At 42.7% G+C, this 15,599-nt stretch overlaps 1 protein-coding gene across 2 annotated transcripts in view; it reads left to right on the top strand.

Moving 5' to 3' along the window:
* The window catches only part of LOC121281281 (protein FAM13B-like), a 170,610-nt gene that overhangs the window by 146,627 nt on the left and 8,384 nt on the right, over positions 1–15,599 (top strand). For both annotated transcript variants that reach the window (XM_041194146.1, XM_041194144.1), the window contains 2 exons: positions 1,703–1,786; positions 5,669–5,856. In XM_041194146.1, coding sequence (XP_041050080.1) covers positions 1,703–1,786; positions 5,669–5,856 — 272 coding nt within the window. The remainder of the gene's footprint in view (positions 1–1,702; positions 1,787–5,668; positions 5,857–15,599) is intronic.

The raw sequence follows: 15,599 nt of genomic DNA, 5'->3' as shown, positions 1-15,599 counted from the left end.
CGACGCTTTCTCTCAGATCCCTTTTTCAAGGGTTTGCCTCCAAGGTTTCGAACTCCCCTTCTGATGTTCCTCTTCCCTGGGTCACCACATGCATTCAAGCTGTCTTCCATGCACTGTCACCAACTCAGCCGTCAACAGTACCACTGCTTCACATCCCATAGCAAAGAGTTACAGACCTTCTGTCTCTTTGGACCTTCTTGCCTCTTGCAAGCTGTTCTCATCTTAAATCTGCCTCTCTCTCTGCCCCTCACCCTTCACTTAATAGGACATTTTCTAGGTTCCTGCCCTTCCTTTGATTAGAAGGTCTGCTTGGGAGTTTCTCTTGTCTCTACCTGACTTTGCCCTTGGGACCTTTTGGTTCTTTTGGGAAATCTACAGCTCCCTCTCCCAGTGTCCAGTCTCTTTGGGGTCCTGGCTTCAAACTGAACTTAAAACTGCTGTTTTTTCTGTGTATCTGTAGGTGGGACCTGCCCCTCTGCATCCCCCCACCCTGCGTTTCTAGGCAACCGTCCAATTCTTCTGCCCTTATTTGTTAGCTTAAGTTGTCAAACCCTCATTGGAAAATGCAAGCACATTTTTAAAAGTGAAACTAAAACTCCATTTGACCTTTCTTATCACACAGATACGGGAATACAAATTAAACTGAAACTTTAAAGCTAAAACTCAGTCCTAACAACCACTAATTCCCCCAGTATAACAAACTATCTCCCTTTCCTAACAAGAGGGATACAGAAAAGAAAGATTTACAGTGCAGAGACCACAGACAAAAGAAATATGGTTTCACGTGGGTTCCATAGTCCAGAATCAAAGTGCAATGAGGTATTCCTTCACAGAGGTCAGGGTTGAAAACTGATGCTGTATAACTCACTTTCATGGTGCTGTTGAATTCACATGATAGAAGCATGCAGAGATGAATCAGTCTTATTGGTGACCGGTACAGAGTTTCCAGCAGAAACGGTGTAGATGGGGGCCAGGTATTCCACCTGGGCAGAGCTTCTTGTCTATGAGGCTGCTAGTTAGATGGTCAACAACAGACTAAGCTATGCAGTTCAGCAAGGCAATGATGCTTGTTCCACAAGCCAGAGGCCCATGTCACACGACTCCCAACTCTCCACCAGGTCTTTGACACAGAATGTCTTTCCATCATCTGAATTCCAAAGACTGTTAAATGTCTCAGCCATGAGGAATTGAAAGGAAGGTTGTGGAGTCTTTGTCTTAGCAGATGATCAATCTCCTTCTGGCCAGCCAGTATTATTTAATGCAAATAGCCTTTGTATAGCTCTCTTTGAAGTTAGGCTGTACAGGTCACAGGTGGTCGTTAGTGGCTCCTCATAGATAACGAGGTGCAAAGTTTCCCAAAACTGCAATTAGCTTGTTTTGTTTGGAGGTCACAGGCAGACATAGGTTCAGCCATTTTAAAGATCTTTGCTCAGTTTCAAAATTTTAGAAATAGCAATGAACATATCTATATATATATTTTATAAAAATATACAGTGTGAGATCATATTTCCTCATGTTAACACAAAATTCATTAAATTATGCAGTATGGGGTTATCAAAACAAAGTATTTTCAGAATGGGATCCGTTTTCACATTGTTAGTCTCAGTATGACAAGGAGATCAAACTGCCACTTGACCTTTTACTACTGTCAAACCTTCAAAAAGGCAGGAAATAAATGATCCTTTTCACCAATCTCTTCCAGGGTTCTCCATCGACCAAACGTCGTGGCCAGACATTACAGCCAATCATTGAAGGTGAAACGGCCCACTTCTTTGAAGAGACAAAGGTCAGATTTAATTGTATTCATAATATATCAAGTTGAGTCATTACTTGTAGCTTTATTAGTTACACAACCTTCCAAATTGTTTTGATGGCAGTTTGTGAAATCCCCTTGATTGTTTTGTTGACAGTGCAACAATACATATTGAAGTTCAGTTTGGAATTGTTTGAAGAAGTTACATAAATTATGAAAATAAATGCTGAAAGAACTGTAGCTTAATTCCAGTTTAGTTGTACTGCTAGTTGGCACAGCTAGAAGTTATGTGGGAGATTGTTAATAATGGAGTGTGTTATGGTTTAATTCCAAGTAAGGAACAGACTGTTCACAATTCTGCTTTGGATTTTCTATAAACATGTCTGGTGTACAAAATACATTCATGATGATTGGGAGGCACAGTCAAAGATTTGTGGATCTTCTGGCAGAAATATCTTCCATTCCATGCTGTAATGTTTTGTGGGCAATGACACCAGTTTTGTCTTGAGCTGAAGTCAGAATCTCAGTTAAGAGGCATTTCCTAACAAAAAGACCTACAATTCAGGAGTAGCTGTTGCTCCATGTGATGCTCATGACTCCAAACATATCTACTACTTTAACAAAAACAGAATTACCTGGAAAAACTCAGCAGGTCTGGCAGCATCGGCGGAGAAGAAAAGAGTTGACGTTTCGAGTCCTCATGACCCTTCGACAGAACTTGAGTTCGAGTCCAAGAAAGAGCTGAAATATAAGCTGGTTTAAGGTGTGTGTGTGGGGGGGGCGGAGAGATAGAGAGACAGAGAGGTGGAAGGGGGGTGGTGTGGTTGTAGGGACAAACAAGCAGTGATAGAAGCAGATCATCAAAAGATGTCAACGACAATAGTACAATAGAACACATAGGTGTTAAAGTTAAAGTTGGTGATATTATCTAACCGAATGTGCTAATTAAGAATGGATGGTAGGGCACTCAAGGTATAGCTCTAGTGGGGTTTTTTTTTCATAATGGAAATAGGTGGGAAAAGGAAAATCTTTATAATTTATTGGAAAAAAAAAGGAAGGGGGAAACAGAAAGGGGGTGGGGATGGGGGAGGGAGCTCACGACCTAAAGTTGTTGAATTCAATATTCAGTCCGGAAGGCTGTAAAGTCCCTAGTCGGAAGATGAGGTGTTGTTCCTCCAGTTTGCGTTGGGCTTCACTGGAACAATGCAGCAAGCCAAGGACAGACATGTGGGCAAGAGAGCAGGGTGGAGTGTTAAAATGGCAAGCGACAGCGAGGTTTGAGTCATTCTTGCGGACATACCGCAGGTGTTCTGCAAAGCGGTCGCCCAGTTTACGTTTGGTCTCTCCAATGTAGAGGAGACCACATTGGGAGCAACGAATGCAGTAGACTAAGTTGGGGGAAATGCAAGTGAAATGCTGCTTCACTTGGGTCCTTGGACGGTGAGGAGAGAGGAAGTGAAGGGGCAGGTGTTGCATCTTTTGCGTGGGCATGGGGTTGTGCCATAGGAGGGGGTTGAGGAGTAGGGGGTGATGGAGGAGTGGACCAGGGTGTCCCGGAGGGAGCGATCCCTACGGAATGCCGATAAGGGGGGTGAAGGGAAGATGTGTTTGGTGGTGGCATCATGCTGGAGTTGGCAGAAATGGCGGAGGATGATCCTTTGAATGCGGAGGCTGGTGGGGTGATAAGTGAGGACAAGGGGGACCCTATCATGTTTCTGGGAGGGAGGAGAAGGCGTGAGGGCGGATGCGCGGGAGATGGGCCGGACACGGTTGAGGGCCCTGTCAACGACCGTGGGTGGAAAACCTCGGTTAAGGAAGGAGGAGGACATGTCAGAGGAACTGTTTTTGAAGGTAGCATCATCGGAACAGATGCGACGGAGGCGAAGGAACTGAGAGAATGGGATGGAGTCCTTACAGGAAGCAGGGTGTGAGGAGCTGTAGTCGAGATAGCCGTGGGAGTCGGTGGGTTTGTAATGGATATTGGTGGACAGTCTATCACCAGGGATTGAGACAGAGAGGTCAAGGAAGGGAAGGGAAGTGTCAGAGATGGACCACGTGAAAATGATGGAGGGGTGGAAATTGGAAGCAAAATTAATAAATTTTTCCAAGTCCTGACGAGAGCATGAAGCGGCACCGAAGTAATCATCGATGTACCGGAGAAAGAGTTGTGGAAGGGGGCCGGAGTAGGACTGCAACAAGGAATGTTTCACATACCCCATAAAGAGACAGGCATAGCTGGGCCCCATGCGGGTACCCATAGCCACACCTTTTATTTGGAGGAAGTGAGAGGAGTTGAAGGAGAAATTGTTCAGCGTGAGAACAAGTTCAGCCAGACGGAGGAGAGTAGTGGTGGATGGGGATTGTTCAGGCCTCTGTTCGGGGAAGAAGCTAAGGGCCCCCAGACATCCTGGTGGGGGATGGAGGTGTAGAGGGATTGGACGTCCATGGTGAAGAGGAAGCGATAGGGGCCAGGGGACTGGAAATTGTTGATGTGACGTAAGGTGTCAGAGGAATCACGGATGTAAGTGGGAAAGGACTGGACAAGGGGAGAGAGAAGGGAGTCAAGATAACGAGAAATGAGTTCTGTGGGGCAGGAGCAAGCTGAGACGATCGGTCTACCGGGGCAGTTATGTTTGTGGATTTTGGGTAGGAGATAGAAGCGGGCCGTCCGAGGTTGGGCGACTATCAGGTTGGAAGCTGTAGGAGGGAGATCCCCAGAGGAGATGAGGTCAGTGACAGTCCTGGAAACAGTGGCTTGATGTTCAGTGGTGGGGTCATGGTCCAGGGAGAGGTAGGAGGAAGTGTCTGCGAGTTGACGCTCAGCCTCCGCGAGGTAGAGGTCAGTGCGCCAGACAACAACAGCACCACCCTTGTCAGCGGGTTTGATGACAATGTCAGGGTTGGACCTGAGAGAATGGAGTGCAGTAAGTTCAGAGAGAGACAGGTTAGAATGGGTGAGAGGAGCAGAGAAATTGAGACGACTAATGTCGCACCGACAGTTCTCAATGAAAAGATCGAGAGAAGCTAAGAATCCAGATGGAGGGGTCCAGGTGGAGGGAGAATATTGGAGATGGGTAAAAGGATCCGTTGAACTGGGAGAGGACTCCTGCCCAAAGAAGTGAGCCCGGAGACTAAGACGGCGGAAGAAGAGTTCAGTATCATGCCGAGCCCGAAATTCATTGAGGTGAGGGCGTAAGGGTATGAAACTAAGTCCTTTGCTGAGCACTGAACGTTCAGCATCGGAGAGGGGAAGGTCAGGGGGTATAGTGAATACACGGCTGGGGTTGGGATTGGAAGAAAGTGTGGGGACGGAGGGACAGGCAGGGGTGGAGGGTCCTAGATGGGTATTGGTGTCGATGAGTTGTTGGAGCTTGCGTTCTTTAGCACTTGAGAGAAAGAGAAAAAGTTTCTTGTTGAGTCTACTACTTTGTCAGTTAAGCGCCTTTGTTTTGGCATTTTTATGCTTGATGACGTAGTTTTGAATCTGCCATCTCCAGTTCATTTTTCGGGTAAAACTATCAAACCGAAGAGTTAGTTGGTATTTGCTCTGAGAAATCTTGACTGTAAAAAGTATTCTATTTTTGCTCTTTCCTACCTCTTCCATTCATCGCCACCCCTGCCCAGCAAAACAAGAGAACACCGTTTCCCTTCACGGCTGCTTTGATCAGTTAACTTGCACCAAGCTAGTTACTATAACTAACTGGTTACTTGATTAAGTGGTCTTACAGTATATAGAAAAGATTGATCTTGTGGCTAGTTATTTTATTATCTTAATCATGGAATGAATCTGCTGTTATATAACTGAATAAAAACTCTGAGCAATCTTTAGAATTTTAACTGTGAATTTAATAGTATCCATGCACATCGATCATCAAGTACAAGTTTATAGCTTTCTTTGTATTTTTGTCTTTTTAGGAAGAGGAGGAGGAGGATGATTGTAACGTGACAGCAGACTTCACTCTTACCCTAAGGCCAGACTTACATGCTCGGAATTTTTTAGATCAGTTGGATAATGATCACAACACAATTGCATCGGCTGTAAAAGAGACTTCAGTAAGGCTGAGCCTTGACATAGGGGTATCAAGCATTCATGCTGCATCAATGTATGTATATTGAAGTATCACATTTTGATGTGTAATATTACATTTTTTTGTTTTTAGTGGTGGGGAAAGGTGAGAGATAATTAGTCTTGTGTCAAAAGCCTTAATGAGAAGATCATTCGCTCTCCAAATTTTAGTACAGTTTTGGTATGGCCATCTGGACAGTCATAATTAATTGTGATTTACATGTAAAGATGTGAATTTGTGCTATGTTCCAAAAAAAAGCATGATTTCCTAATATGTGCCCAGTGCATAGAGATGCTTCACATGTACAAATTGAGCTGAGGGGTGCTTCCATAGTTATTTGTTCCAAGTTTTCAAGAACATCAGTTCATCTTTGAGGAAAGCAGAATTTAATATTTGAAGAGTGGGCAAGTAATGCATAGCTAGCAGTATGTTAGTGCATTTCGTTTTGCTGGAGCACTTAAATTATTGAAATAAGTGTGGACACAAACTAGTCCTTCTATCATTTAATAGACCTTAATCAAATTGCCTGTATTTGCATTTCTGTTAAGTGTACAGATGGAGCTTTTTAATCCTCTGCATAGCTAAGTTGCTTCACACTGGTAATCAGACTTGTGGCATTTCTATGAACCTTTCCAAAGCCTCGATATCAGCCATCATAATGAGACCAAAATTGGACGCTGTTTTTAATTATCATCAAGATTTTAAGCAAGGAAAACAATGTTTTGTTTTATATTGAATAGCCCTATGGATGCAGTCCAGTACCCTATTTGCTTTAGGTACAGCTTTATGGCATTGATTATGAACCTTTTAAAGAATTATAAACTATAATGCCCAGATCTCTCTAAGCATTTGTCCCAGATCTGTTGCCCTGTTGTGTGTATGTATCTTTAATATCAACCCTGCCAATGTGCATTACACTACACTTACCCAAGCTGAGTACCATTTGCCAAGCCTGGGTCCATATTTGAACCATGTCTAGGTCTACTTGTAGCCTGCAGCCCTAACATACTCCAATGTTCCATCTAAATTTTTTGTGCTGGGTGGGCTACAAATTTTTCTGAGAACTACCTTTTTGTCTATGGATGGCTCGTGGTTTAAAAATCACTGAATTTTTATGAGCTGTCTGTTTATTCCAAATTGCTGCATGGCCGTGCACCAAAGAGGGAAAATTTGGTCTCCTCCCACTGGAACCATTCTCCTTCTCCTCACACCTCTCCTGGTTGATCTTTTCTCTAACAGGTCACATTATACTTCTGCTATTACAATGACCCATTCTCCCTTCGCCCACTAGTCCTGCTATTTTGTGCACCTGAACTTTTAACTCTCTTGACACAAGACTCTTACTTTCGGGAGAAAATTAAAAATCTGGGCTTAGATCAGAAACAACTTTAAATCCCTTCATCTTGCCAACAGTGAAATGATATGCACATAACCTGGACTCCCATCAGTTAACCCAGAGAATTTCAATTACCTTCCATTTCCAGACAGGTTGACCATACCATCTTCCTCCAACGCCTCTCCACTGTTGTCCAGCTGGTTGGGACTGGTCTCACCTGGTTATTCTCTTATCTATCTAATCGTAGCCAGATTATTGCTTGCAATGGCTTCTCTTCCCATCCTGCACTTTTAACTATCCCCCCAAGAATCTGCCCTTTACCCCCTCATATTTCTCATCTACAGACTGCCTCTTAGCAACGTCATCTGAAAGAGCAGCATTGATTTTTCACGTATGCTGATGAGACCTAGCTGCATCTCACCACCATCTCTTTCGACTCCTCCAATGTTGCTAGATTATCAGACTGCTGATCTGTTATTTAGCACTGGTTAAGCAGAAATTTTCTCCAGTATTGAGAAGGCTGAAGCCATTCATTTCAGCCTCTGCTCCAAATTTTGTTCCCTAACTATTGACTCCTTCCCTCTCCCTGGAAACCATCTGAGACTAAATCAAAGTGTTCGCAACCTTGGTGTCATATCTGAACCCAAGATAAGCTTTCAACCAGATTTCCGTGCCATGACTAAGAATAGGGTATTTCCACCTCCGTAACATCGGCCAACTTTACCCCTTTTTCAGCTCAACCGCTGAAACCTTCCTTCATGCCTTTGTTCCCTTGAAACTTGAGTATTCCAACATATTCCTGGCTAGTCTTTCACATTCTACCCTCTGTAAACTTGAGGTAATTGAAAACTCTGTTGCTTGTATCCTTATTCACACCAAGATCAATTCACCTGTTACCCCTTGCTCGCTAATCTACATCAGCTCCCAATCAGTTAACGTCCTAATCTTAAAATTCTCATTCTTGTTTGCAATTCCCTCCATGATCTCACCCCTCCCTATCTCTGTAATCTCTGCCAGCTCCACAACCCTTTGAAATTGTTGTGCTTATCTGACTCTGGTCTCTTTAGCATCCTCGATTTCAATTAATCCATCATTGACGTCAGTGCCTTTAGCTGCCTTTGCCGAAGCTCTGAAGTCTCTCTCCACATCTGTCTGGCTCTATCTTGCTTTCCTCCTTTAAGACACTCCTTTAAACCTGCCTCTTTGACCAAGCGTTTGGTCACCTGATCTAATGTCTCCTTGTGTGGCTTGGTGTAATTCTGCTTTATAAAGCTCTTGTGAAACACCTTGGGACCTTTTAGTATGTTAAATATGCTATATAAATATATGTTGCTGTGGCTCAGTCAATTCAAAAGGTAGGTATTAATTGCCCAAGTTCAAAATATATGACCAATAACCTATTCTGCATCAAAAACCTACCTGTCAGAAAGCATTAGATGCTCATTGAGACTAAACTTATTGATTACCTTCAGCCTAGATGGTGTGTTTTTGTCTGGCTAAGATGGGCTGTACCCACTGGGCTTGTGACCTTTAGTTGCTGTGGCCCTTTCTGAACTGTTCAGCTCCAGGTCAAGTGTTAGGCCATTGGGAACTGCTGAATGGGGAGGACTCCCGATTAGTGCTTGCTATAATTCAGGGACGTCAGCTAGATGCTCTGAGACCAATCACTTTTATCCTGCTCAGCCCTTCTCCTCATGGAATAACTGGCTAACTGGAAATTTTCCCAAGTCTCCTCCCCTGACCCTTGATCAATGCCATTCTGAAGCTCAGTTTCTCATTGGGCTCTAAGACCTTGCTCAACTGCATGTCTCCCTCCCTTCTCACTGCGTGCTGTTCACCTACCTGCAAGTACTGCAATGAAAGCTGAAGCAACAGCAATCAGGTGTTGCATCGTAGTAATAAACTATGGTGGAACACCATTCAAATGCATTTTGAACCTCGGAAACTTCCAGTTACCCCAGCCCTTATGTGTTCTGTTTTTCAAACATCTCTTTACCCATTTGGCCACAGTGCCTTGAATTCCACATGCTGTTTTCTTTGCCATAATTTCTATGTGATACCATGCAAATCTTCGTGGAATAATCTATGGAAACAATATCCAGTGCATTAATGGTCCTGTTGTTTCTTCAAAGAATTCTATGACATTGGTCAAGTATAAACTGCCCTTTAGAAATCTGGTGCTTCAAGGCCTTGACTTAACTCCTATTTCTTCAATTTCACCCCATAAATGGGTTCTAATTATTTACTTGCAACTGAAGCAAAGCTAACTGGGTTACAAGTTCCTGTATTAATATCCTGGTCTACTTTTTCTTGAAGATTATAGTCGTATTTTCCAATCTGTGCCTGCCACAGAAATATATACAATTATGTGCACTGTCTACTACTAACAAGAATTAGGAGCAGGAATAGGCCATTCTGCCCCTCTGTTCTACCATTCAAATACATTGTGGCTGATCTGATTTTTAAAAATCCATTCATGGGATGTGGGCTTCGCTGATGGGCCAGCATTTATTGCCCATCACTAATTACCCTTGAGAAGGTGGTGGGAGCTGCCTTCTGCTGTGGTGTGGGTACACCCGCAGTTCTGTTAGGAAGGGATTTCCAGGATTTTGACCCAGCGACAGTGAAGGAATGGCGATATATTTCCAAGTCAGGATGGTGGCGTTCCCATCTATCTGTTGCCCTTGGTTCTTCTAGATGGTAGTGGTCATGGGTTTGAAAGGTGCTGTTGAAGGAATCTTGATGAATTCCTGCAGTGCATCTTGTAGATGGTACACACTGCTGCTACTGTGCGTTGGTGGTTGAGGGAGTGAATGTTTGTGGATGTGGTGCCAATCAAGCGAGCTGCTTTGTCCTGGATGGTGTCAAGCTTCTTGAGTGTTGTGGGAGCTGCACTCATCCAGGCAAGTGGGAAGTATTCCCTCAAACTCCTGATTTGTGCCTTGTAGATGATTGACAGGCTTTGGGGAGTCAGGAGGTTGGTTACTCGTCACACTATTCCTAGCCTCTGACCTGCTCTTGTATCCATAATATTTACATGGCTAGTCCAGTCCAGTTCAGTTTCTGGTCAGTGGTAACCCCCAGAATGTTGATAGTAGGGGATTCAGTGATAGTAATGCCATTGAACATCAAGGAGCAATGGTTGGATTCTCTCTTGTTGGAGATGGCCATTGCCTGACACTTGTGTGGTACGAAAGTTACTTGCCGCTTGTCAGCCAAGACTGAATATTGTCCAGGTCTTGCTGCTTTTGGACATGGGTGGCTTCAGTATCCGAGGGGTTGTGAATGGTAGTGAACATTGTGCAATCATCAATGAACATTCCCACTTCTGACCTTATGTGGGAAGGAAGATCATTGATGAAGCAGCTGAAGATGGTTGGGCCAAGGACACTACCCTGAGGAACTCCCTGCGGTGATGTCCTGGAGCTGAGATATCTGACCTCCAGCGACTGCAACCAACTTCCTTCGTGATAGGTATAACTCCAACCAGCAGAGAGATTTCCTCCTGATTCCCATTGACTCCAGTTTTGCTAGGGCTCCTTGATGCCACATTCTGTCAAATGCTGACTTGATGTCGAGGGCTGTCACTCTGACTTGACCTCGGATGTTCAGCTCTTTTGCCCATGTTTAAACCAAGGCTGTAATGAGGTCAGGAGCTGAGTGTCGCTGGCGGAACTCAAACTGGGTGTCAGTAAGCAGGTTATTGCTAAGCATATGCTGCTTGATAGCACTGTTGAATCCTTCCATTACTTTATTGATTGAGCATAGACTGATGGGGTAGTAATTGGCCAGGTTGGATTTGTCCTTTTTGTGTACAGGACCTGGGCAATTTTCCACAAAGCTGGCTAGATGCCAGTGTTGTAGCTGTACTGGAACAGCTTGGCTAGGGGCGCGGCAAGTTCTGGAGCAGAAGTCTTCAGTACTATTGACTTCACTCTCCACTGCCTCCCATAAATAACCCTTAACGACCTTGTCAATCAAAAAACCTATCTAACTCAACCTTTAAATATATTTAATGACCCAGCCTCCACTGCTCTCTGGGGAAGAGAATTCCACAGACTAATGACTCTGAGGAAAAAATTCTCATCTCCATCTTAAATAGGAGACCCCTAATTTTTAAACTGTGTCCTCTCGTTCTAGACTCCCCCACTAGGGGAAACGTCTCAGCATCTACCCTGTCAAGCCCCCTCAGGATCTTTGTTTCAATAAGATCACCTCTTATTCCTCTGTACTCCAATGGGTATAGGCCCAATCTGCTCAACCTTTCTTCATAAGATAACCTCTTCATCCTAGGAATCAGGCAAATGAAACTTCTGAACTGCTTCCAATACAGTTATATTCTTAAGTAAGCAGACGCTAACTGTACACAGTACTCTCATTAAGTCTCATTAAGACCCTGCAAAGCTGTAGCAACAATTCCTTACTTTTATATTCGATTCCCCTTGCAATTAACCCCAACACTTCCATTTGCTTTCCTAATCACATGCTGTACCTGTATACTTTTAGGAAATAAAGAGAGTTTAAGTTTGTATTTATGGGTGTTAAAAATGAGTTTTATCTTTAATGTTTAAGTTTGATTTTTATTTCTGTATCTTTGTGTTAAGAAAAGGTCAAGTTGAATTTTAGTTTCATTTTAAAAGGTTTGGGAGAAGATTCCAAGGTAATGTCTTGGAAAGTGGGGATTGGAAACCCTTGTGTAAAAGATTGAGTTCAGTGAGACTGGTTGGCTCATGCCTATGGGGAGAGATCCATAGCATCTGATTGAGGTGGCATCTGTCACTTGGTTTCAGAGTGTGGTGTGTCTGACCACTGGTTGCCTATTGGTTTTTAGAAGTTCATTAACTGATGCCGGTGACTGTTCAGTAGCCACTCTCCACGTATCTAAACAAACAAATAAAAGTTAGGATCAATCAAGCTAGGTTCCACCCTGGGATCAGGCTTGTCTAGTGGTAACCTCAGCTAGGGATCATAACAATACTAACTTTGTGTTTCATGTACCAGAGCACCCAGATCCCTTTGTACTGCAGAGTGTTCTCTCTATTTAAATAATATGCTGCTTTTCCTGCCAAAGTTGACAAGTTCCCATTTCCCCACATTACACTCCATCTTCCAAATTTTTTCCCATTCACTTAACCTATCTATTGTTCCTAGGATCCACGCCGGTTGGTGAAGTCAAAATTAAGGCACAGAGTCTTTCCTTGTTGAGAGAATTTATTGTCTTTGTTCAGTGTCAAGACTCCTCACATGCACCCATTATCCCAGCTATCCCCTGTTTGTGTTCAAATACCCATCACCTGTTTCCCTTAACAATGTAATCGATATTAACAAATCATAACAATGTAATTGATAACACATTGACACCTATATCCCATTTTAGGCTCCTTATGTAATCTTGACAACTTACTTTCCTACCTATCTTTGTTATCAACAAATTTAGCTACCATATATTCAGTCACTTTGTCCAAGACGCATTGATATAGATTGTAACTAGCACCAATCCCTCAGGCACTCCACTAGTTATAGCCTGCCAACCTGAAAATTACTCATTTATCCCTACTCTCTGCCTCCTGTTAGCATTGGTTAGAGGATTGGTTAGCTACTATGTTACCTATTTACATCATGAGCTCTTATTTTGTAAAGTAATCTTTGAAATGGCACCACATCAGATGCCCTTTGGAAATTCCAAGTACAGCGCATCTACAGATTTCCTTTTAGCAGGATCTTCTGATGAGTTCTAGCAACTTCTTAGTACCATTTGTTTTTCTCTGCTAACGGTTCTGTACCCACCTCTGGTGTTTCTACAGTCTCAATGTCTGCATTCTCTCGGAAGCAAGGTACTTATTTAGTATCTCTACCATTTCCATGTGCTCAGCCATAAACTTGCTTTCTTCATCTTTGATATTGGTATTGAAAACTCTTTGGGATGAGCAAGTTTTATGTCCTGGCCAATGCTTGGCTCTCAACTTTCACCTTTAAAATAGATCATCTGGTAATTTATCCCTTTACTGCTTGAGGGATCCTGCTGTGTGCAAATTGACTGCTAATTTTACATTACTACATTTTAAAAGTAGTTTTTAGCTGTGAAGTGATGTGGGACATTCTGAGGTCATGTAAGCTTATTATATAAGTGCTGAACAGTTTTCTTTAGTTTCAAATTTGACTTTTCCCTATTCATCACAGAACCCAGCCTTTTATCGACCAGGAATGACAACCTGTGTGGTGACTGTGAAGAATTGTTTTATTTCTCCTCAACATCTCTACAGCGTTTGATACAGTCAATCAAACTTTTTTTTATTGCTTTTCCTCAATTGTGTATGAGAGTCCACTCCTACCTGTCTGACACAGCCAACACATCTGCAGCAATGACTTTTCTTCCTGCCTACACTATCACTTCTGGAGCACCTGAAGGACCTTAACTTGGCCCACTCCTTTTGTTGATATACATGCTGTCTTTTGGTAATATCTTTAGCCCTCCATATATGTGCTTATGGCATTCAGTCCTACCTCTTCATTAGTCAACCCTGTGGAATAAATTTGGTTCCCTTGCCATAGAATCCACCTCCCTCTTGATCACCTTGCTCAGGCTGAAATAAATCATATGATATGTGGGTTTAGTGTTTGGTCCAGAGCTGAACTTCAAATTTGCTTACTTCCATCTTCACCACCACTTTTCATGAGAATTTTTATTAATGCTTTTGTCTCCTTTCCTTACTAATCTAATGCAATTTCCTATTTTCAAAACATTAAATTAAAATTCTCACTCTCACTTTCATGACTTGTCCCACCCTATATCTACACTTTCTTAACCTCCACACATTTTATCCCTCTGCCAATGATCTTTTATCAGTAGTGCTAGAGCGCCACCATTTGTATGAGGATGTAATTACCCTGTGACATGTTCACCTTGACCATTTTGTTGTAAATGTGGAAATAAAAATTTATAATAAATTCAGCACAAGTGAGACTTAAACATAACAACAAGAAATAGTTTTGTAGATGAGAAGTGTATGTAGATTGAAGACCTTCAGAATGGCCTGACTGCTGAACATGCTCTGGATAAACCCCTCTTTATCCATGTTCCATTTGTCCCTTCCTTGTACTCACTCTAGTTGCTTTCTCCTACCATCTAGTCTCCCTCCTCAAAGAAAAATACAAAGAATTGCAAGGCATTGTATCTCATATGGAAATTAATCTGGTATCTATATAGATCTCAATTTTGAAAACTAATGCTTTTTAAACCATTAGCTGTTAAATTATCCTAAAGAATTGTGTCTGAGGGGAGGGGTGGAAAGGCTACAAGTGAATTTTATGCATGCTGTGACCTTCCTGTGGGGTTAATGCGCTATCTATGTATGTTATACACAAGGCAACTTGGGTGTCATTGCCCTAGGCTAGCCAGTGGATTCAAATTGTTTGAGTGCTGCCTCCATTTGGTATCATGGAAAATGATTTAATATGCTGAACTACCCACTATGGGTCTAGTCTTCCTCATTGTACATTCTATGCTTTGTACACCGCTCCCACCAAGTTTCTGTTCAATTTGGTACTGAAATTAATCAAACTTGTTTTAGTCGTTTGATAGTACAGAACTTCAGTATTGCAAAAAAAAAGAGACATTGACGCTTTTCGTCTTGCATTCATCAGGACACTTTGTAAGAATACCAAAACCAGGAGAAAACAACAAGTTATACTGTATGAGAAGAGAGTGCTGATTGGTTGGCAAGTAGACTCTGGTAGAGGTGTTGCCATGGAGAATGCACCAGTTGATGGTGACTGGCAGTTAACTGCATTTTTAAAATTTAAATCTGGCAGCTTGACCCTGATTGGTCAAGACATTACTCAGAGGAATGAGTCAACGAATGGCTGTCACTTACTTTGTTGAGCTGAAACAGGCACAATGAGTGTACTTGTTCTTTCTGTCTGCAATGGACAGGGCCCTGTTTATTAAAATATGTAGCTTCCAGTACACGCAAATGCTGTGAGCCCGACTGACCTTTAAATTGGTTGTCAGCCTAATTCTTAGCACATTGAGGTTTATTTAGCAAATTTTGTCCAATAGTGGAATTACATCGAACGTTGGATATTGTTTTGAGCTTTGCAAGCATGGGCTTGTTGGGTATGGTCTGTACCTTGCCCATTGCAAATGGCTGAGGCATGCTATTTGATATGATCTGCCAGTCTTTGGGATCTAAGGCCTAGCATCTAGCACATACCTAGCATCACACTGGCACTGAAATTCATATACCACATTACTGATTTGTGTGATAGGCAGAACATCTTTTTGGTTTGATGGCAGCATTCCGTTATTGCTGAATATGACTTGTGTTGCTACTGCATAGTAGCAGTGTGAAACAACAGCTTCCCCTGTTCAATTTTTTTAGATACCTTGCCCTTCCACAGTAATATGAGGTACACTGGGCACTTTTCAGGGCCTAAAGTGACG

This window comes from Carcharodon carcharias, chromosome 8 (genome assembly GCF_017639515.1).
Source record: "Carcharodon carcharias isolate sCarCar2 chromosome 8, sCarCar2.pri, whole genome shotgun sequence".
NCBI lineage: Eukaryota > Metazoa > Chordata > Chondrichthyes > Lamniformes > Lamnidae > Carcharodon > Carcharodon carcharias.
The sequence above is the reverse complement of the archived record's forward strand: the minus strand, read 5'-3'. Positions and strand labels throughout refer to the sequence as shown.